The 22,945-nt window shown below is 45.1% G+C and overlaps 1 protein-coding gene across 1 annotated transcript in view; it reads right to left on the bottom strand.

Moving 5' to 3' along the window:
* The window catches only part of CFAP54 (cilia and flagella associated protein 54), a 3,669,934-nt gene that overhangs the window by 2,008,745 nt on the left and 1,638,244 nt on the right, over nucleotides 1-22,945 (bottom strand). Inside the window, exon 26 of the mRNA XM_069629416.1 lies at nucleotides 12,124-12,279. Coding sequence (XP_069485517.1) covers nucleotides 12,124-12,279 — 156 coding nt within the window. The remainder of the gene's footprint in view (nucleotides 1-12,123; nucleotides 12,280-22,945) is intronic.

Genomic DNA, 22,945 nt, shown 5'->3' with positions numbered 1-22,945 from the left:
GGATTCATTTTCATCACCTGTATGCTTTTTCCTCCACCTTTTGTTGAAGAACAAAATCGAGTTTTTTCACCCGCTCTGGGACCACAAAAGGTTGATGGTTGTCGGAAGAGGCCGCCGTCCCTAACGTTCGCTCGAGCAGCTTGACAACCATCGTTCTAGGGTCCTTTTTACAAGTGTGCGCTGACCTCGAACCTGCTTTGTTCCATAGATCTGGGGGGAACTGAGGGGCCGAGGAGAAACAAGCATTTGAAAAGAGGAATTACCTTTAGAAACTCTGGGCTTTTGGATTGGGAGGTTGCCATCTGCCATTGTATCACCTTGCCCCCATTCCTATGACTCGGTGGTCGTCCGCGCCATGCAAACTGTGAGTCACGTGCTTAAGCAGCATAGCTGAGCTGAGCTTCAGCCCATCTGAAAACTGTTTGAAATAGCAGGACCAAGTAATTAGGCAATTAGGTAATCAATCAGGCAACCAGGCAATGAGCGGCACGGCAGCCTTAGCTCCCGTCCCAGCCCCTCTAGAGGGGTTAACCCTTTCTAAACCCCCCTATCTCAGCTTCAAACCCCCACATCTAACATACAGGGCACCATTAGTGTATTAGCACACCAGCTGAGACCACAACTAGTGATTACTCCCTTTGCTTAAAATATCTTTATTGTCTCATGCTCTAGCTCTAGCGCAAGCCCAAAGAGAAGGCAGTGACAAAGATCAACGAACACGCCTCGCACAGGAAGGATGAAAATGGTAAAGCTCGAAAGGAAAGGTGGCTAAGACTAAGGACCCACCTATGAGCAACTGTTGAGTCAAGAAAATGCACTCAGTGAACGATAAAATGGGTACTACAGAGCCAAACCTTAACTAAAGAAGCTATGCATCTGTACATGGTGCAGATGAAGTTGTAATGCCAACTTATCAAACCCTCCCCGAACCCACTGAACCAAGGCATAGCCTAGCAACAGTGTCAACAGAGTAGTGGCACCTAAGACCAGCAGGAGCTGGAAATTGAGCTGGAAATGGACAATGGGGTACAACGCCCTGCTGGGCGTGAAGTGCAATCCCCCATACTTTTATGTACAGAAAACAGGGTGTCTGATAGAGAAGTTCTGGTGGAAGGAAAAGGTTAGAGAGGAGGACCAGGAACAGGCACTATAGACACTCCATTAGATAGATCAGCATTAGAAGCACTGGAGCATTCAATTGATAGTCTATATGATGAAAACTGTTTAACGCCTTGGAAAGTACATGGAGCAGTAGGTGTCGGAGTAACCACTGTGAATTTCAGGGGACATGACAGTGGAACTGAAACGGGATCCTCCCCAATGGCCAATGTAAATGTGCCTCCAAATATGCCTGGTGTAAGCTCAACTCAAGCCAAGTTATCTTCAATGACTCTTCTGAGTGAGAGCGTAACCAGTCATTTGCAAATGCAGCCCGAGATCTCACCCCCTCTAATACCTGGGGTAATTTATCGAAATTCAGCCAGGCATGGAATCTGGGCTACACGGGATTTCAATACGTTCACAACAAAGCACAGTTACTACCCCACAGCAGCTGGTAACGCTACATAATTTGGAAAATGCAGTGGAGGAGGATCTGTGCTTTTTCTGGGAACCTCATCAGAAAATGGAGGAGTCTGATGCTGAAAGGCTCTCCCCTTTTACAGTATATGCGGACTCACCCGGGAGTAGAGAAGGGGTGATCGCGCTACTAAGGGAACAGTCAGCTGCAGAGAATAAAGACCTAGCCAGTTTGGACAAGTGTATTGAGATAATTGAATGGATGATGAAATCTTACCACCCTCTGTGCGGGAATGGGCCAGAATCTCAACAACACCAGCAGAATGTTGGGTAAAGCCAGTTAAACTCATACACTAGAAACAGGTGTTAGAGGGCCAGCCAAGATTCACATCAGGGATAAGGATGCGCCCAAATCGTCAAATGACTCTAGCCGTTAAGTTAAAAAGCCTATGCACCATGAACTCCCCAGTAATAGCAGCAGAAGATCAACGACCTCTGTGGGTGTGAAAAAAAGGAAATGTCATGATCATCAATGTGGCAGGAACGCCAAAGGATGAATTAGGTAGTTTGCATGCAAGAAGCATGCCCATAATTAATACTCATAGCACTGACAGCAGCAGAGGACCGCCAACAGGAGAATGCCCGACTGTGGAGAGCTCAGAAAGCAGTGGGAGCAATCAGCTAGAACCACCGACCCTGAGGAATCCAGTACCAAATGATCCACTTGAAGGCTGTGGCAGAGTAATGTCATATGCACTCTTAAGGGGCGACCCCATGTAATTAAGAACTCATACAAAAGGCATCTGACAAAAGCATTAACTGAAATATTGGGACTAGATGACTTATCGCACAGAATTTTCACCACTTGACGACTACTGTCAGACTGCATGTTCTTCAGGGGCTGCAGTGTGCATTTAGGTTTGTCAATTGGGTTTATAAGACCATGCATATTGAACTGCAAGGATGCCTTGGCTCTCAGGGGTATTATAGTACTCTCAGATGTAAACTGTAATATCTGTCCTATACATGATTTGTGGCTAGAGACAAACCATAGACATAGCAGTACAGGGTGGCAAGTACTACCTGATGCCCTAATGGTGCCTCGAAATAATGCAAATCAGATTAGATTAGGCCATATTACTATTTCAGTCAAGGCAAAGGAAAGCGTTTACTGCAATATCGCACACACCTCTTCAATGGAAGTTTAACAATGACCAATCAGGCATAAAACCACACTATGGAACGGGGGCCAATGAGGAATCCTATTCACAAATTGTATGTTGGAACATTGCAGGTGTCAAAAGTAAACTGGTTTATGATGACTGGATTCAGTGGCTCGGTTCTCATGATGTTGTCTGCCTGCAGGAAACCTGGCTGAAAGATGCACAAAATCTGGAAAATCATTTCCATAATTTTGATGTTATTAAAGTGAAAGCAGCTCAGTCAGTGAAAGGAAGGTGGCACAGTGGCCTGGTGACTATGGTAAGAAAGCAACATTCATGTTGAGTAGTAGGATGGTCTTTAGACAATCCTGTCTCATTAGTGGTTGTAATCCACGGTTTACCACCATCTCAGGCTAAACAATTAACAATTATAAATATCTATGTCCCCCAAAACAAAGAAATCTAGGACGTTTGGGGAGGACTATTTTTTCCCAAAGAATTGGCTGAGAAGAGCGAGTATACTAGGCGGGAGATCAACTTGTGGTACGTGGCTTTCTTAGATCTTAAGAAGGCCTTTGATTCAGTTAATCACACTTTGCTGTAGGCAAAACATAGGGGAACAGGGGTCCCCTCTTGACTGCTGCACTTAATAACCCACCTTTATGAAAATACATTGGCTACGGTGAGATGCACAGCAGTACTCAGAAAATGCTATGATAAGCACTGGAGAAAAACTGAGATGCTCAAAAGCCCCATTACTTTTTTGCTATTCCTCAGTGATTTTGACCCACATAAGAAAACCCAAGGCTTAATCTCGCCAGTTTTAAATAACACAAAGTTTAGTAGTCTACTATATGCCGATGACACAGTGCTTCTGGATTTGACACAAAGGGGTCCCGAAAGGAGCTTGGAATATTCCAAGAAATACTTCTTGGACAATGGCCTCAAGTTGAACACCTTAAAAACCAAGGTACTGGTCTTCAGGAAGAAAAACAATCCTCATTTACAATGAGATAATAGAGATGGTGGAGTGTTAGGCAGAATCACCTGCAGTACCCTTTGGGAACACTACAGGCAATTAGGACTACAAGTGTAAGCACAATTTCACCTTTGGTACAAGCCTGTACTACACAGTAAAGTGGTAGCGATGGCTGAGCAGCCAGACTTATCTCAAGAGTTTAAGTGAGCAGTAGAACAAGTTACACAAAGGACCAACCAATACAGTGATTCAAGTAAACAATTACTCAAGGTTTCTTGGTAAAAGAATATACATTTATTTACTCAGTCAGTTATAAAACATTACACTAGCATAAGCAGCTCAATATCACACACTAATACACCACAAAAATACAACCTGTAAGTAACTAAACAAGTTTAGCTCAAAAATGAAGTGTGAGCAAAATGACACTTTAGATACTTAGAAAAGGGAGAAAAAGACAAGGTTACAAGAATAGACAGCCCAAATACAATCATAGGCAGGGCAAACGGTTTTAGTTAAATACAATCAGCAATTCTTCTCAACAGGCCTGGTCCAAAGTCAATGGTTCAGAGTCTTTTGTATAGGACAGCACAGTTATGGTAAGTAACGGTTAAGTCTTTGCCACAAATTTTTAAAGGATTTGGCTAGGCGAAAAGTTTGACGAATGTTTAGGGAAGGACCAGCCTTCGTAGTTGAGGAAAGTTTCACGCACTTTCTCGATGGCCGAAAAGATTTCTGGACTGTGTTTGCACAGTACCTTTTTAAATGAAGAAAGCTCTTAGCTGAGGTAGTTGTTCCTGGCAGTTCGAGCAGATCACGTTGTCCCTGTGCTTCAGTGGTGGGGACAAGAAGGAGGACATCGGGAGGTTCCTGCACTGCCCAGGGAAGAGGCCAAAACTGTAGCAAGACGTCGGTTTAAGGTTTAGTGCCTTAAAGTCCACCTGGTTTCCTTCCCTCTAGCTATCCGGTTTTCAACAGCACTCTGATGAAAATTCGACCAGAATAGGCGAGTTGGTTGTTCCCACCAAACTCAAGGGAAGAAGTTAACCTTGAAGGGCTTCCTCGGTCGTCACAGTTTCAGGCAATTCGGACCTGCAGCAGAGCTTCAACAGTCATCCAAGAGTTGCAGCAGTTCTCTTCCTTCTTCTCCTCTTCGGTTCTTTCGTTCCAGTGGTCGACTCTGCTTTCCAAGTTCCAGAGACCTGCTTTTAAACAGTTTTCCCCCATTCATTCAGCCCGGCTGTCACTCACCCAGCAGGGTGGCTGTCATTGCCGGATAGTCAGCCAGCCAATCATACCAAGAGTTCATTCAGGTCTCCTAGGAGACTAAACAGGGATTTTCAGGCACCTCCCTCACATCCTGTCCACCTCAGACACTCTGGCACCAGAGGAGGGCTTCAGCACAGAAGCCTGCAAAAGGGCACGAACAAAGGGGCCAAACCTGGTTTGGCGTGCAGAGTTACACACAAGAAGAACTTTTCCTAAAAGAAATGGCGAAAAAAGATGACAGTCTGTTTTTACAGATGGGTCTGGGCCGCCATATTGAAAAACATGATTTCCCCCGATTTTGTTCCGTACTTCAAGTGAAAAAACCTCCCTTGTCTTGCCAAGGATCTTGCTTTCCCCTCAATGCGATCGTTCCATTCTTTTTCATTTTTTGAGGGATTAATCAAAGCACTCAAGTATTTTATTGTCTTTGTTGTAGAGATTTCTTGGCATTCTAGCATAATTTTTGTGAGATGTTGGATTTTCTGGTTCTGTGTAAAAAGTTTCATAACCTTTGTTTTGGCCCTGTTAATTTGCAGATCGTTTTCTAACATGTACACTTGTGCTTTGTCCAGAGTTTCTTGTAAGCCTTTCTTAGTTTTATCCAGTATGATGATATTGTCAGCATAGATTAATGTTTGAATTGCTTCACTGTTAATCTTAGGTGGATTTGCTTTCGGATTTTGTATTTGTTCCTCGAAATCGTTGGTATACAAGTTGTATAAACAAGCGGCTACAGGACATCCTTGTTTCAACCCATTCCAGCTAGGAATGGGTTCCGTGACCATACCATCGTTTGTTAACCGTACTTGAGCAGATATATTTGAATATGGTTGTTTTATTGGATTTAGGATGCAAGAAGGGCAACACCATGATGTTAATTTCTCCCAAAGTTTATGCGGGTTTACGGAGTCAAACGCTATTTTCAGGTCTATGAAAAGGGCATAGACTTGTTGGTTTCTTGTAATTGCTTCTACTTTTACCATATTCAATAGCAATAGGTTTACGTTAGTTCCAATCTTAGTAACAAAGCCTGTTTGTCTTTTCGCTTGTTTTTCATTGATTGCTGCCCGGTTGTTAAGTTGTTTTTGAAGATAATTTGCAAAAAGTTTTCCCAGCGGGTCTAAGAGTGCTATTGGGTCTATAATTACCCGGATTCTTTCGATCTCCTGCCTTGTAGATTGGAATCAGAATAGCCACTGTCCAGGTATAAGGGATCTCCCTTCTTTTTTCTATGAGTTGAAGCAGATGAGAAAATAATTTTGCCCATTCTTCCGGAGCTGCTTTAAGAATTGCATTAGACAGGCCATCCGGGCCTGGTGCTCGGGATGGATTTAGGGCTTTGATTGTGTTTGTTATGTCATCTACATCTCAATGGAGGTTCCAAGTACACATATCGTTTTCTCTGTCTTTTGTCGGGTTCGGCATTTTGATGTTATACACTTCTAAGAAATGCTTAACGCATATGTGAGAATCCACTTCTTGGATCATAGTTTGCTGTTTTGAGGCATCATTCATCATTGACCATAAGAATCTCGTGTTTTTCCTTTGCAAGGCCCCCAAAATTACTTCAGCATCGTTTTGTTTCATCATAACCTTATTTGCCTTTAGAAAGTTAGAATATTTTTGTTTTTCTTTTTTTATTTGGTTTTCGAAATCAGGTTCTTTTTTTCAGTTGCCGTAGTCTCTTTTGATGTTCTTGTTTCTTTTTTTTGATTTGTAAATTGTATTGATGGCCATGAGGAAGCTTAGCATTATTCTTGGATCTTGATTGAGCATGTTTGTATTTTTCTAAAATCCATCCATAGTTCAATTTTGCATGGTCTTTCAGGGGGGCTTCTTCAAAGGTAGAAAGTATTTCAGGTACTTGATGTCTTCGAATTCGTAGCTTGTTCAGCCCATTAGACACTTCAAGTTCTGGTAAATTTATTTGACGAGTATTAATTTTTGGGGTGATCCATGAGATTGAAATTTGGTGATGGTCGCTTGCACTGTGCGGTATATTGTTGGTTGCTATTATTAGTTTCTGTAAACTTTCTTAGGTAAATATATAGTCGATGATTGAAGTGGAGGTTTCACATGTCCAGGTCGGATGTGGTAATCCTTTATTATTCGTAGGCTGGTCAGTTAGAACGATATTACGAATTCTCATTTCTTTAATCCATTTTCTTGCACAAGTCGATAATTCTTGGGTGGTACATTTATGGCCTTCTTCTTCAATTTAACTTTACTTGTCCTGAGAGACAGTAGTCATTCTCAGGGAAGGTAGTTGAACCTTTGGGGAGTCTGAAAAGACAGCCCTGTGCCACTGCAATGAAGGTGCTGTGTGACACACAAAAAAGATGATGCCACTTGAGTTGTTTAAAACTCCATAACAAAAGAACACAAAAGTAAAACACATTGAAAATGAAAGGTCCAAAACCCCAAAATATAGCAAAAGAGCTGGAGGGCTATAAGGTAGAGGGAATTTAGCACTTGTGTGCGAATTCTCCCTAACCGGGAGGAATAATAAAAAAGCCCAGCAGAGGTTCCTGGAATTTTATTTGAACACACATCTGGGCACCCCAGTGAACCCAAATATTGGGATTGCTCATAGGGCCATGGCATTAGCACTCAGACAAACATTGCCTTGGAGAAAACATATCTTATAATGTTGTGTTCTTACATAGTTCTTCGTACCAGACTGCTCCGGTTTATAAGTTCTAGAATAACTCATGAAACTACCCTTTTTTGAACGGTACTTAATTTATCAATCTCAGAAGGGTGAAAAGGCAGCTTGGCCCTACCTGTGTGTGCAGGCGTGTACTATAAAAGTACAGGCCAGCGCTTTACTACTTAAGTATGCCCCAATGCTTATATATTGAAAGAGTATGTTTATACAGTTCCATGTCATTTCATCGCTGGAATTTTCAAAGCCTGGCATTTCAACATGGAAATGTTAATCAGATTTTTAAAAGAAATTTTGGGGGGGGTTCCCCCCAAACACCGCCTCTGCCACCTATTTTACCTATTTCCCAACCACCCAAACCCTTATCTGCCCCCCCACCCCCTAAAAAGTTAGAAGAACATTAGTGCATGTTGAAGTAGCAGGCTTTGAAAAATATGGCGATTAAATGACTTGTACGGTTTATACTAGGGCAAAGTATAGGTTGCAGATGTTAAGTGTGTGGTTGGTTTGTGCAGAGCCCACACATTGGACACAACCTAGTGCTAATATTGCACAAAATTGTCCTTGCAACAGTGCAATGTTTCTGTAATGATTTCACACGTGCCTGTTTGGCCTATCTTATCTCAGTCCATTTTTCTACTGGTGTTTGGAAGCTCATTGGCTGGTCTACAGGAGACCATTCCCAGGTGCTTTCCAGCTGTCTTTGGACTCCCAGTCTATGACAGAAAAGACTGAGTTCAATGTCTGAGTGCTTTGCCATCTTTATTTTGGGAATTGCTGGTGTGCTACCATCATGAGTTAGCCTAGGGCAATACAATTTTACGAAGGATACATGTGCGCATCTCATCCGAAGAGCCTTTAGATCAAGTTCTCCTGCTTTATCCTTTAGGTGAGTGCTTTATGTGTCAGTTCTCCCAGCACCATTACATCATTCAGCCCCCATCACTTCAACAGATCAAGACTACGGTTATACCAAAGTCCCAAATGCTTCCTACTTCTTTTATGGCCTCTCTCACTGCACTAGAGCAAATATTTCCTTGGTGCAAAAATGTATTTAAAGAATGTTTTTTGTACTTGGACATTGTTGAAATAGTACTAATACCATGCACCAGTGCAAAGCTTCTTGAATGAGGACCCTAGTGTCTGCGTATTAAGTGTGCATGGAGTCCCACATCTCTTTGGGGTAAGGCAGTTGGTCCAGACATGTTAATAAAAGGATTTGGATGTACAATGGCCAGCAACTGAAGAGGCCGAAGGGCATAAGACTGCTGAATTGTTGGGGCTCCCCAAACACATGTACATCAGCTATTAGAGATATAAAGTAACATGCATATAATACTGTGCAGCACACATCGCAGACCTTGTCCTCACCATCTTCATTACTGAGATCTGGATGTCATCTACCTCCACGCACATCCTAGATATCCTCCTCCCCAACAGCAACAGAATTCTACAACAAGACCATCCAAACAAGATGGGTAGAGACCTCACCATTATTCACAGGCACAGTGTTCATGCACCCAGCTGGACTTTGCCAGCATTGTCTCTTTCGAAAACCTTTTCTATCACTTCCTGTTCTCAATGGACACGGTCAATCGCCACCATGTCTATAGACCACCCACCCTAACACCTCCTTCATCGAAGACTTCACAGACTTGGTCACCAGCATGTCTCTCATGCAGGCCAACAATATCATCTCTGGCAACCCAGTAACCAAGTCAATGAAGGAAGAGCTCTGCTACCTGCTCAACACTCTGAACCTCACACAAAAGACTAAACTCACAGGAAAGGTAATATCCTCAACCTCATCATCACTGCCCTGCCCGCCTTCCATCACAGATCTCGAATCTCACTTGACTGGTCAGACTATCTGGCAAACCCCTTTGACACTATTCACATTATCCCAGTCAAACACAAATATTGGAAGACTAGCAAACACGTATTTGGATCATTCAAGAACTTTCTAGCATAGGCTCTTTTGGAAGTCCTTGCCAACCTCCACATTGCATGAGCCAATCTACCTTAGACAACCAAGACTGCAACTTGCCTCTCCAAGAATTCAACACCACCCTCATAACCAGCATCAAGCACCATGCCACTGTGAAACAATGCACCCGCAAGTTGAAAACCTACATGCCCTGGTACATTCAAGAACTGAACCTCAACAAAAAACCCATCACAAAACAAAAAAGACTTTGCGAAACTCCTGCAGCGCATCCGACCTCACCCTGCTAAAGGAACTCTGTTATGCATACAGATAAGGGATCACCACTGCCAAGGCCAATTACTACCAAAACACCATTACCAACGCCAACAATGAAAGCAATGCCCTCTTCAAAGCGATTAAGCACTGCATAATTCATCTGCTTGACCCACCCATACTTCATTTAATTGAAAAACAACTGCAATCAACGCTTGCTTTAGCAATAAGATCAGCATGATCTGCCAACAAAGACAACAACGCCACAACTGAGAGCACACTCTACATCCCATCTCTCAAAACCACACCTTACAAGACACTCTCTATGGAAGACCTTAGTGCCACCCTAGCATTCCTCAAGGCCACATTGTATATGGACAACATCCTCCTTACCTCTGTACTCGAAACCCTTCTGGCTGAGTACTCCTGCCTTACCAAACAAACATCAACAGCTGCCTAACTCAAGGTACCTCCCACTCAACCCTCTAGAACGGACCTCCTGCTTCTCAATAAACCAACACTGGATGCTGGCAACCTCAGCAGCTACTGCCCCATTACTCGTCTTCCCTTTCTAGGTAAGATCCTTCAGAAAGCAGTAGCCACACAACTCATCCAAAACATTGAATGACAACAACCTCCTTTAGTCTTACCAATCTGGCTTCAGACCCAGGTGCAGCACAGAAATGTCTACCATTAAGGTGATCAACGATGCCCTAAAAGTCCTTGATGGCCATCCTAGCTTCCAGGTTTTCCTTTACATTTTAGCAGCATTCAACAGAGCAGACCACCAGACAGTCACTGACATTCTATATTGCATTGGTATCAGCGAGATCAACCTCATCTGGTTCAAATCCTACCTTGATAACTACCAGTTTGTACAAATGGATTCTTACAGAATACCAACTCTACCCATCACCCTTGGAGCCCTGCAAGGAAACATCCTGTCCCCTATGACCTTCAATTTTGACATTGAACTGCTTAGAGCCCTCCAGGCTCTACAAAACAAACACACCCACCAATCCCCACACGACACACAGCTCTACCACAAGATATCCTCCATCAAAGACATTCAAAGGCTCAAGGCATGCCCTTGTTGATCCAGTCCTAGATTTCCAGGATTTATCTGCAGCTCAGCCCCTCCAATACCGAATTCCTACTGCTTACCAACAGCACCAAACACCTTGACATCTAGACCTGGCTTTCTGGTATGGACAATGAGGGATTTGCACCCCTGCTGGCCACCTGCACCAAGTCTCGTGGATTTTACATTGACACACGCCCATCCTTCAAATCGGACATAGCAAGGAGAACACCAGCATCTTGGTATCAACATTGTTTCCTGCATAAAATCAAGCCCTTCATTCCAGAAAACAACTTCCCATCTGCTGTCCAAACTTTTTCTCTCTGCCACCTGGATGGTGGCAATGCCCTTTTGGAAGTCATTGCAGTGACTACCCGGCAACCCCAAGATGTGTCCTGTATGATGAAGCCTGACTTATCAAATTCTAACAAATCACTCTGACCCTCATCGAACTACACTAGCTTCCGCTGAAAGCACATATCTTCAAATCCTGCGGCATCATCTACAAGACTGTCGCCAAGCTACCTCACTGAGAAACTCAGCATCTCCAGAGGCCTATGATCCACCAAAAAAAGGACATGTGCAGACTCGAACTGTGATGTGCAGGAAGGAAAGAACCAGAAGACAGGCTTTCTCTGTCTACTCCCCCCTTCACATCTACATTTGAGGAAGGAGCTCAAGACCCCCCTCTTAAAGGAATGGCTCCTTTCTAACACCTATGTTCACACACCTTCCACTCCCCACCCAACCTGAAACTGGGTGATCTGCTTCCACGTTTCCTCTCCTAGTTTTCTGTAGACCCCTTGCTGCCAAATTGCCCGCCCTCTCATGCTCCCTTGTATTTCTGCTTCCCTCACCATCTTCTGCTCCCTGTGATTTGTAAAGTGATCTGCTGCTTTCTGGAGCTAGGTCTGCACTCAAGGAATACCCTAATAATAATAATAATAATAATAATAATAATAATAATAATAATACATATATACCATCAGTATACAACAGCACCAAGATTGTTTAAAAACACTTTAGGTTGAAAGAGAATATTTCTGAGAAAGAGAATCTTTGGGACTGCAGTTACAAATCACTGCAAGTAGGTATGTTAATAAATAATGTATATGTATACATTTTTCCTTCACATACTGTGATCTACTTTGCCGGTTGGATTCTCTGGATACTAGAAGGTAGAAATTGAAACCATAAGAGCAAGAGATTGCATATGTGTTGCATTCACATTTAAATTCATCATCTCACCTCTATTACAGGTTTTGAAGGAATCTTGTGATAGACTATTGGAACAAGGAGACCATAGCACTGAACAACAGCTTGTAACGCATAATTGAAATCATTTAACCAGCTGCAGAGTTCAAGTGCAATTAAAAGTTTCCCACATTCTTTTATTCTTTTTACCTGGAAATAAAATAAAACAGATTCAATCAGAAATCAGATAACATTATATTATAAATATCCAACCTTGCAAACAATAAAAAGGTGGAAGCAAGTAGAGGATCATTCAAAGTTGTGATGGACAAACACCCAAGTCATGACTGCACTTTGATATATAACACACACAGTTAGTTAGCCGATAATGGACATAGTGATGGATCATATCGTCTGGTAACATTCTAACATCCCGTGTTAACAGGCCTGAGTTTATAAACCAGTAGCCTGGTGGTGGACTGCAGACACACCGATGGATTGGAACACAGCCTATATCCAATGATACAAGTCGGCTCTCAGAGCTTTCTGAAAGCCACTTAATCCCACCCACACTGCTTTTGTCCTCTTGTCTTGCTAAATAAAAACAGAACTTTACTTGCTGGCCTCCTTTCATTGGTGGTACATCTGCGCCTCTTTTTCCCAGGCCCCATGAAAATAGAAAAAGAGGTGGGCTCTTTTTCCATGCTGGCCATCCCATTTTCCAATTATTTTTGGGGGTTTGGGGGAGAAGGATTGGCTCCCCATCTGTCTACCAAACTGAAACCAGCAGAACAGCCCATTGACCTTGGCTGGTAGACCATTACCATCTGATATGGCCTGACACCCAAATATATGGTCGTTGCAGTTACATAGGACTTTTGTGACAGAACAGAAGTTAAGGTACAAGCCAAGTCTTTCATGATATCACAGGCCTTCTTCTTATGGGAAAGTTAGATGTGGTCAATCCTGTATAACATCACATAAAAAGGGAAGGGGCAGTTTGTAACACTAAGAAAAAACAGATATATTATATATTGGACTCACTCTGATATCAGAAGTGGACTGTAATCAGTTTGTATCGGTTGTTAAAAATATCACAATCCATGGATAACTTTACTAAATGGCAGCATTAGAGCATTCCTCATCCATCCACTTGATGAAGTTTTTACAATATAGGGACAGTCTACCCAATTGGCATACATGTTGGGCAATGCCCTTGTCACCATTAACGCACATGTATTTGTGGAAAGCCGAGCCCTGAGAAAGCCCGATAACAGGTCGAAATACGTGTTGGCACTAGGGCACTTGTAATTTTCCAACTCCCATATGGTTATTGAAATATGGAATAAATGGTTCATACTAAACTTCAAGAGTGACATACCCTTATTGATGGGAAAGAAAACTCAACTACGAAGACTGCTAATTCTCATCCTTATCCAATTACAGTTATGAGCTCAGAGCCCTTTTGGTAACACGCATGCAATGGATGGGATACAGAATAACCCTGAAACCAAATAATCGAACCAAATCAATAAGATGGTAAAGTTTTCTATTTTAATATCAATTTTATAAAACAAGGAGATAAAATGGACATCAACGGACGGTCGTTCAAGCTCTTGCCGTACATTATGAAAAATCACAGTTATATAGTAAAAATGTGTCATAAGCGACGTCATACTTTGTAGCAAATAAGAAAAACCTACAAAGGGTTGTGATAGGTTCGAGTGGAACATTTAAGTATTGCAGGTTATCTTCAACATTATTAAGTACACAGTATATCATTGGCTCTCAAACTATAAGGCCCTCTACAAGGCCCTCTACAATTGGCTGGCACGCTCGTGCCATGTCTGGAACATTCGACTTACTTAGCAGCAGGTAAGCTCATCCCCAGGTTCCAGGAGGTGGACTCGACTCTACCTCCCCACCCAAATAGCCCCACGTCTCTCATCACCCATGCCTTCTGCCATGAAGATTGTCTTTGAACTTGGCCTTGCAATGTATTCTTGTCTCTGGGAAAATAAGGGAGTGCGAGCATGCACTATCACCATTCTAGAACTCCAAGCTCAACTCTATTTCCATCCTTGGCTCACATGACAGGAGATCACAATTTGGTCCATTCTGCAGTCATTAAATTTGTTAAATGAATAAAACTTGGCAGGCGTGGTGGCGTAGCTGGCCGAGGACCCGTTCAGATGGCTCTGAGGTGGGCTCTGAGAACCCCTTTCCCGACAAGGCTCAAACCCCCCATAAATGCGTCCGTTTTTGCTGGAAAATTGAGGCAGATGTTGCTGAATACCTAAGGTATCGTTGGGGGAGAAAAGAGGCGACGTGAAGCCACTGTGAGCGTGTTTGGAGCGTTTTGGTGAAGCAACCCGAGCTTCCCGCCAAGATGGCGGCCCAACGCTGAGGAACGGGCACCCAACGTTGAAAGAAAGGTGGTCCCCACCGAGCGGAGCACATCAGTGCCCATCTTGTTCCGATATGGGGAAAACCATCACTCTCCAGCCCTGAGAGATATAGGGGAGCCAGGAGCCTGTCAGCGAGGGGTGAGGAGAGGAGCGGAGGTCCTTGCACTGCTGACGAGGTGCTGCGGGGACAGGACGGGAGCTTCCTGGGACGCTGAAAATGGCAAGAGACAGTGATCCGACGTGTGTGCCTGCTCCTCGGGAGTGCCGGCGAGGTTGGGTACTGGAGCCGTCCCCGGAGTGCTGATGGAGGGACGGCCAGCGGAGCCGCCGGGTCCCGGGGCAGGTGTGCAGCGGGATGGCAACGTGGGCGCCAGTTGGGAGGGGAGGCAGTAGAAGCTCGCAGTGACCGCCGGACTCGCCGGGACTGCCACCCATAGTGGACCTGCAGGGCCGAGCACCGCTGGAAAACACAAGGCGAGCGGAGCAACAGAAGCACTCACCCGTACCCGCATGTAACAGTAGGGAAGCAGGGCGTTGGGAAGGCCCGCTCCGGAACATCGAGCGCCGGTCAGGCGAACCTCAGCCTTCCCCTGCCCGCCAAGCAGCTGGAGCAGGGCCATGGTCCCAGCATGTCCCGACCGGGTGTGGGCTCGGCGGGACACGGAGGAGGTGGGAGGGCCATGCCTCGATACCCGGCGGCTCCGAAATCTGTATGAGACTCCCAGGGAGGGGGCGCACACCAGCGCAGCTCACGCGCCACCGGAGGCGCAGCCAGCTGTGCGCTAAACCGGAGCGATGCTGAATACATTACGGGAGGAATCCCCTAGCCATTACTGCAGATTTGGCACCCACTAAATATGCTACAGAACTGTTACAGAGCTGCAATGTCCTGCGTACTCAACCAAGGCGGATGAGAATGCACTCTCCCCAGGGTTTACCCAGAGGCTCCGGAGTCGATGCTCCTGCACCCCAGCAAGGTAAAAGAACCCAATTATGGCGGAAGCCACCCAATAAGTTGCCCCATAGGCAGACCCCAATCAATAGAATGGCCTGAAAGCCCGGAGGAGAAGCAGGAGGGGCAGACCTAAGAGGCCCTATATTCAAAGAGTCTCAAGACCCAGGTGAAGACACCTGGCAAAGGCAATAAACCCTGTGGGGCTCCGTGGAACGGAGGAACAAGGAAACCACCTGTGCTAGCACAGCACGCTCTACAAGCACGCCAGAGGCAAGTTCAACTCCGAAGCGGCCATGGAGAGTACTCCCTCCCCCCCATTCAGAATATGTCCAAGCAATCTGCTAAATCGAAAGGGGGAGCATCGGGAGACATCAAAGGGATGATGCAGGTGGCGGAAACTCCAAAACGTGGCCAGATCCAAGATACTGCCAAGGTACACCCCTCCCCAATGGAAGACCCAGTTGAAATGGCAGACCTGCCAATCCAGAAATTGGACCTCCTGGCATTGCTTCAAGAATTGAAAAAAGATATTAAAGAAAGTGCCACAGACTTAGCTAAATCTATAGCGGATCTCAACAAAGGGGTCATAGCTGTTGAAAGAAGGGTGAATGAGGTGGAGACCACGATAGCCGAACAGGGCAGGAACACGAAGAACTTACCAAAAGAGTACAGGAGCTTGAACAACAGATGAAGCGGGTTCAGAATAGGCAGGAAGATGCCAAAAACAGGTCTAGGAGGAATAACATACGGATCCGGGGAATTCCAAAATCCGTAGAAGATCCTGAACTACAACAATATGTTTCAATATATCCTAGATACTGGGGAGGACAAAGACATGGTGCTGGACCGCACGCACAGGGTCTACTCGACATATCAACTCAACAAAAACTTGACTCCGGATGTCCTAACACGAGTACACCTATTCCAGTTTAAAGAAGACATCATTCATGCCGCAAGGAAAAAAGAACCCATTCAGTTCAGTTCCGTAACCATTCAACTATATCAGGATCTGGCACAGGCAACCCTCCTCAAGAGGAAACGACTGAGGGTTGCAACAAACTGGCTGCAGGCTAAGGGAGTGCGCTATTGATGGGCATACCCTACCGGACTCCGATTTGAATGGGAGGGCCAACGGAATACGATTACCAAAGAGGAAGAAATGGAGAGTCTTATGAGAGGCGAAGAAGACAATGAAAAATCTGGTGCAAATGGCTCCCAATCTAGAGGCAAAAGGAGGGTGGACTCATCTGAAAAGGAACAATGGAAACCTGTGCGCCCCCGTCCAAAGGGCCACAATAAAGACACCAACGTTACAGATCCTACATGATCGACCGACCTCAAGGCACCAAGAGACGTATCTAAAGAGTGGTGCCAAGTATCGAACGTCTGATCTCGACCTACGACAGGCACCAACAAGATGGAGTGTAAATATGAAAGCTGGGGACAAAGGTGGATATGGGGAGAGATGGGTGGATTCTGTCACCAACTCTGTTGCCCTGACAGGATGGAACTACAAACAAAACATGATTTGTGCAGGGGACAGTTAGCATTATTAAGGGCCACACTTGAAAATCCCTTTGAGAATCAGAATCAATGGGGGGATGGGTTTGGGGGAGGGTGGGACCAGACCTAATTTCCCAGGCAAGTTTGTACCTGGTGATTTGTTGTGGTAAATCCACCATGGGTGTTTATAGAGGAAGTTGGAGTTCGGGGGTTAAGGGGTTCAAGGGAGAAAGTTTAAGTTTAAGGATGACAGTGATGTATCGTACGCAAAGAATCCTTAAAGACATGGAAGGGTTTCAGGAATTTAAGAGAAGCAAAAGTGTAAGACACGAGAATGGCTGATTTAACATTTGTTACACTAAACGTCCAGGGGCTTAATTCCCCAATCAAATGCAAATCCATGTTCTCCAGACTGGGAGATATGCAGGCCTCGGTGGTCTGGATGCAAGAAACAGACCTGCTTAGGGAAGGTGAACACAGACTAAGGCACATGACCCTTCCCATGCAATTCTTCACCTCTAGTGGAACGAAAAGACGAGGGGTGGGCATCCTGCTGGCCAAAGGGATCACCTTTGAAAAACAATTCGTAAAGAAAGACCCGGAGGGCTGCTACCTGTTGGTGGGAGGGAAACTGATGGGGCAGCAAGTAACGTTGGTATCGATCTATGCCCCTAACGAAGGAAAGGACCGATTCCTGATGGAGGTGCTCCCGATCATTGCGCAGTGGGGGAAGGGACAGATACTAATGGGGGGCGATTTTAATGGGGTAATGGATGCCGAGATGGACAATACTCTCCCGGCTTCCTTTAACGACCATACGTTCAGACAAACCCTAGCAAAATTCCTCAGAGATCTACACCTGATTGAAACGTGGCGTTTCTTTAACCCACAAGATAAGGCTTACACCCACTACTCCGCGGTATATAGAGGCCACTCCCGGATTGACATGGTGCTGATCTTGGACTTGCTGATCCCACAAGTCACAGGATTAGAGATTGGAGTGAGGTGCCTGTCGGACCATGCCCCAGTCCTCTTAAAGTTGGAACCCGTAAACCTACAGTACCAGCCCCCTAAACCATGGCGCTTAAACGAGATAATCTTGAAAGATGTAGCCCTCAGAGCAGAAATAGAACAAACCCTGAAGAATTACTTCCAAGAAAATGTCACCCCTGGTATACACTGGGACACCATTTGGGATGCAAGTAAGGCTGTGGTAAGGGGGGAATTTATAGCGCACACAACAAACTACATTAAAAGAAAAGAAAGGGTGAGACGAGATATGGAGACCCAAGTGGCAGAAGCCGAAGCAGAGTATAAAAATAGGGGCTTGCAGAAAGCATGGAGGGCATTGAAAAAAGTCAGGGCAGTCTTAGAGACCCACCTGGTGGATGAAGTGGCGCTTCTTCTTGTACGAACCAAACAATCCTACTATCCTAAAGGGGATAAGGCAAACCGATTCGTCGCAGCCAAATTGAAGCAGCGAAGAAACCAGAATCCCATAACCCAACTCCAAAATCAGGAAGGGAACCTAGTGCAGGGGGAAAAAGAAATAGAGGTTGTGATCTACTCATATTATACTAAAAACCTAAAAAGGGAGGACCTGGTGAGAGAAGAACAGACCGCATTCCTTAACCAAATGACCATGCCACGAATCAGCGATTCAGATCGGCAAATGCTAGAAGCCCCCATAACGAAGGAAGAGGTGGGAGAAGTAATAAAAGCATTAAAGGTGAACAAAGCCCCTGGCCCAGATGGGCTTTGTAATGCATATTACAAAACATTCAGAACCACCTTGATAAGCCCCCTAACGAAATTGTTTAACTCCAATTGGGACTCCGGGAGGATCTCCGGGGACATGAGCCAGACGACCACAGTATTGCTATTAAAACCGGATAGAGACCCCATTGAATGCGTGAGTTACCGTCCTATATCGTTAATAAATGGGGGTGCAAAAATATATTCAACAGTGCTGGCCCGTAGACTTGCAGAGGTCCTGCCGGGAATAATCTACCCTGATCAAGCGGGTTTTGTACATGGGCGTAACACACGACCACATCCGCAGAGCCATAAATACAATTGATTGGGGACGCAGAACAGGACAGCGATTTTCGGTCCTGGCGTTAGACGCCTCCCGAGCCTTTGACAGACTACATTGGGGGTTTTTACAGCTGACACTGGAAAGCTTCGGGTGTGGCCTGATCTTTACGCGCATGGTGATGGCCAATTTCGCATACCCATCTACACGGCTAATGGTTAATAGACGGCTCACAGATAATATTCTCATTCAGAAGGGCACAAGGCAGGGGTGTCCACTGTCGCCTCTGATCTTTGCCATGGCCATGGAGCCGCTGGCACAAAAAGCCTGCGACGACCCAGAGATCCAGGGCGTAGAGGTAGGCACCGGAGGGCCCCAAAAAATAGCTCTCTATGCTGATGATATTCTCATGTTCCTCAAAGACACAACACATTCCCTCCCAAAAGCTTTAGACCTACTAGAGGAGTTTGCAAAGGTTTCCAGATTCCATATTAGTTATGGTAAATCAAGTGCGCTCAATATTACAGAGAGCAGAGCAAGTGGCAGAATGGGAAGACAGGTACACGCTGAAGTGGGAACAGAGCACGCTAAAACATTTAGGAATACAGTTAACCTCCAAATACGGGAAATAATACGGGGACAACATCCCGGAGCTACTGAAGGAGCTCGCAGGGGACCTAAAATGCTGGGAGGTGCAGGAACTGTCATGGCTGGCAAGGACAACGGCCGTGAAGATGACTCTGCTTCCCAGGTTCCTCTACGTGGTAAGAGCCCTACCAATACGCATCCCAAATCCAGCAATCAAAAAATTACAAAGGGAGATAATGGCCTTTGTTTGGAAAGGGGAAAAAAACAAAGGTCCCGAAAAAGGTCCTGTTCAGACCACACATTTTGGGAGGGCTAGGAGTCCCAGAAATTCGCAGATATTTATGGGCAGCACAGATGGCCCCCGTATTACAATGATCACCCAGAAACAATCAAATCGGTTGGGCGGCCCTCGAAAGGGAAGCAACCAAAGCCCCCCTAGAGAACCTTCCCTTCCTTGCTGAACAACACAGAAGCAAAGAAGGTACACTACTCGAATCAACCAAGGCCACCTTATGGTACTGGGACAAAGCAATAAGAAGTAGAAAGGTGAAGATTGGGGGAGGCCCTTTGATACCAGTAGCCCACAACCCGGATTTCACCCCCGGAACGCGGCCTGGCTTCTGGGTACAATGGGGAGGGGGTGAGAAAACACTGACAATGGGAGACCTCTACGAAGAAGGCACACCCTTAACCTTTGAGAGATGCAAAGCTAAATTTAATATACCAGAAACCGAGAGGTTCCACTATGTCCAATTAAAGCATTGGATTTCTAACAGGAGGCTCCCGGAGGAGGCAACCCAGGATCCGGTGGGACTAGATAGAACTCACGATAAAAGAAGGCCAACCCGGGAAAAGGGTGTCGAAACCATATAGCTTAATGGGAACAGTAGACCCTGAGGAATCCCTTCTATACATGCAAAAATGGGAGGCAGACGTAGGGAAACCAATCTGTGGCGAGACTTGGAGCCAAATATGGCAAAGAGCCGCTAAAAGCTCCAAATGCACCTTTATCAAAGAAGCGGCATACAAAATGTGTTTGAGATGGTACATGACACCAGCACGCATGCATTCCATTAACCCAGACTATCCCATATCCTGCTGGAGAGGCTGCGGACAACTTGGTGACTTAATACACATGTGGTGGTCCTGTCCGGTGGCAGAAATATATCGGAGGGAGATCCTGAGCCACATCAAGGAGATAACAGGGATACAGCTGCCATTTGACCCGACAGTGGTCTTACTGGGGGAGGCTGAGGGGTGCTATGCAAACTCCTGGTCGAAAGCTTGCCTCATTACCCATATGCTAAGTGCTGCTAGAATAACCTTGGCACACACGTGGAAGAACAAACAAGGACCGATAGTGGCCATGTGGTGGGTAAGACTATGGGTGTGATGGCCATGGAAAAGATAACCGCATTATCCCACGGCTCTTACACAAAATATCTGGACACCTGGATGCCACTACACAAATTTACAGATGATAGAGAACAAATGTATTTTTTTTAAAATTTGGTTTTATTGATTTTGAAACAAAAAATAAAAAGAGAAACAAAAGATTAACAAAAGATTTGAGCATTTCACTTGTTACAACTCTGTTAGCATATGGTTACATCAAAAGAACAAAACTAGAGTCTCATTATACAATTGATCGTCCTTGTGTTCGTTTCGGATCTCTAGTAATAACAGTCAGTATAACATACCCCATACCCACCCACCTCCCTCCCCATGGTTGGGCAGACATCATTGCGCCATCTTTTCTCTGTTGACATGTTCATAGCGGGTAATGTTCGGTTCACTATTGTGAGGTTTCCTTGATTCTTGGGTCATAACTGTCCTGTATTTTTGAGATTCTTAGTTCAATTAAGATCCTGTAGTGTCTTCGGGTTGGGAGTCCGTCGTCTCTGAGAGGTGTTTGCCTCTAAATTCTGACCATAAGATCTCGCATTGCGATGCTTTGTTGTGTAGGGATGCCGTGGTCAATTCCATTGTATAAATGTTGGTTGACAAATTGATCCATTCCTTCTTACTTGGAACCTTTTTGGATTTCCATTTTGTTACTAGCAGTGCACGGGCTGCTATTAATAGGTGTGGGGCAAGACCCCCGAGTCTAGTCCATTCATCCTCGTCTTTTTCCATTCCGAAGAGAACCAAACGTGGATCAACGTCTCTTTGTATGCCGTCTATGTCTTTGATCCATGCCAGGACTTCCTCCCAGAATACCTTAATGCGTGGGCAGCTCCACCACATGTGCCAATAGTCGGCTGTTTCTCCACATTCTCGCCAACATCTCGGGCTCAGAGTCTGAAACATCTTGGACAATTTGAGTGGGTCGTATTGCCATCTATGTAGGAGTTTAATGGCGTGTGATTTATATTGACTAGATAAGGATGTTTTGGATGCGTTTTTGCACATCATTTCCCATTGTTCTGGATCTATCTCCTCTCATAAGTCTCTCTCCCATCTGCTTCTGAGATGTTCCGTGGACCCGGTGCCAGCTTCGACAAGTTCTTTGTACGTAGCCGATATCAAACCCTTCATTTCAGACTTAGAATCCAACAGTTGTTCGAAAGGGGTGAGTTCTCTCTGCAGCTTTTCCTTCCATGCAGATTTTGTGAGGACTCCTTTTATCTGGATGTATTGGAAAGTGGATAATGGGCTTCAGTTAGGTCTGGAAGAGTTATGAAGTTGTCCTTCTTCTGGAGTTGCCCTACCCTTTTGAGTCCCGCCCCGTACCAGGATTGGAATCTTCCTACCTCGGGTATGTGATCGTTTATGCCAGGGGACCATAAGTGGCTAAGTGGGGATGGCCAGGTGGTGAACTTGTTCATTGTTTTGCTTGGTTGCCAGATGTTCCCGATGGTACTCAGTAACGGGTGGCCCTTAATTTTCCGTTGTATTCTTTTGTGAGGGGTCCATAGCCATTCTGACACAGTGGCCGGCGAGAAGTAATGATTGTCCATGTGGACCCATTGGAGGTGTTTGTGATCACGTAGGTGTGGGATAAGGATATGTAGTTGTAAGGCTTTGTAGTATGCTCGCAGGTCGGGGAGACCTACTCCTCCTTTGTCTTTGAAAAGCGTCAGAGTGTCAAATGCAATCCTCGCCTTCTTTCCCTGCCAGAGGAACCTAAGCATACGTTTTTTGGCCTCTTCAAAAAACGCATTTGGTATCTCAATAGGTAACATCTGGAAAGGGTACAGGAATCGGGGGAGGCATACCATTTTATGGTTAATCCGTCCTAACCACGAGATCGTGAGTTTGTCCCACCTATTCAGATCGGCCGAGATGCTCTGGAGGAGGGGAGGGAAGTTAGCTTCGTATAGTTCCGTTATGTTTTTAGTGATCTGGATGCCTAAGTATTTAAACGCAGAGTGTTCGAGTTTGAGG

The sequence above is a fragment of the Ambystoma mexicanum genome, chromosome 12 (assembly GCF_040938575.1).
Source record: "Ambystoma mexicanum isolate Mex_15411 chromosome 12, UKY_AmexF1_1, whole genome shotgun sequence".
NCBI lineage: Eukaryota > Metazoa > Chordata > Amphibia > Caudata > Ambystomatidae > Ambystoma > Ambystoma mexicanum.
The sequence above is the reverse complement of the archived record's forward strand: the minus strand, read 5'-3'. Positions and strand labels throughout refer to the sequence as shown.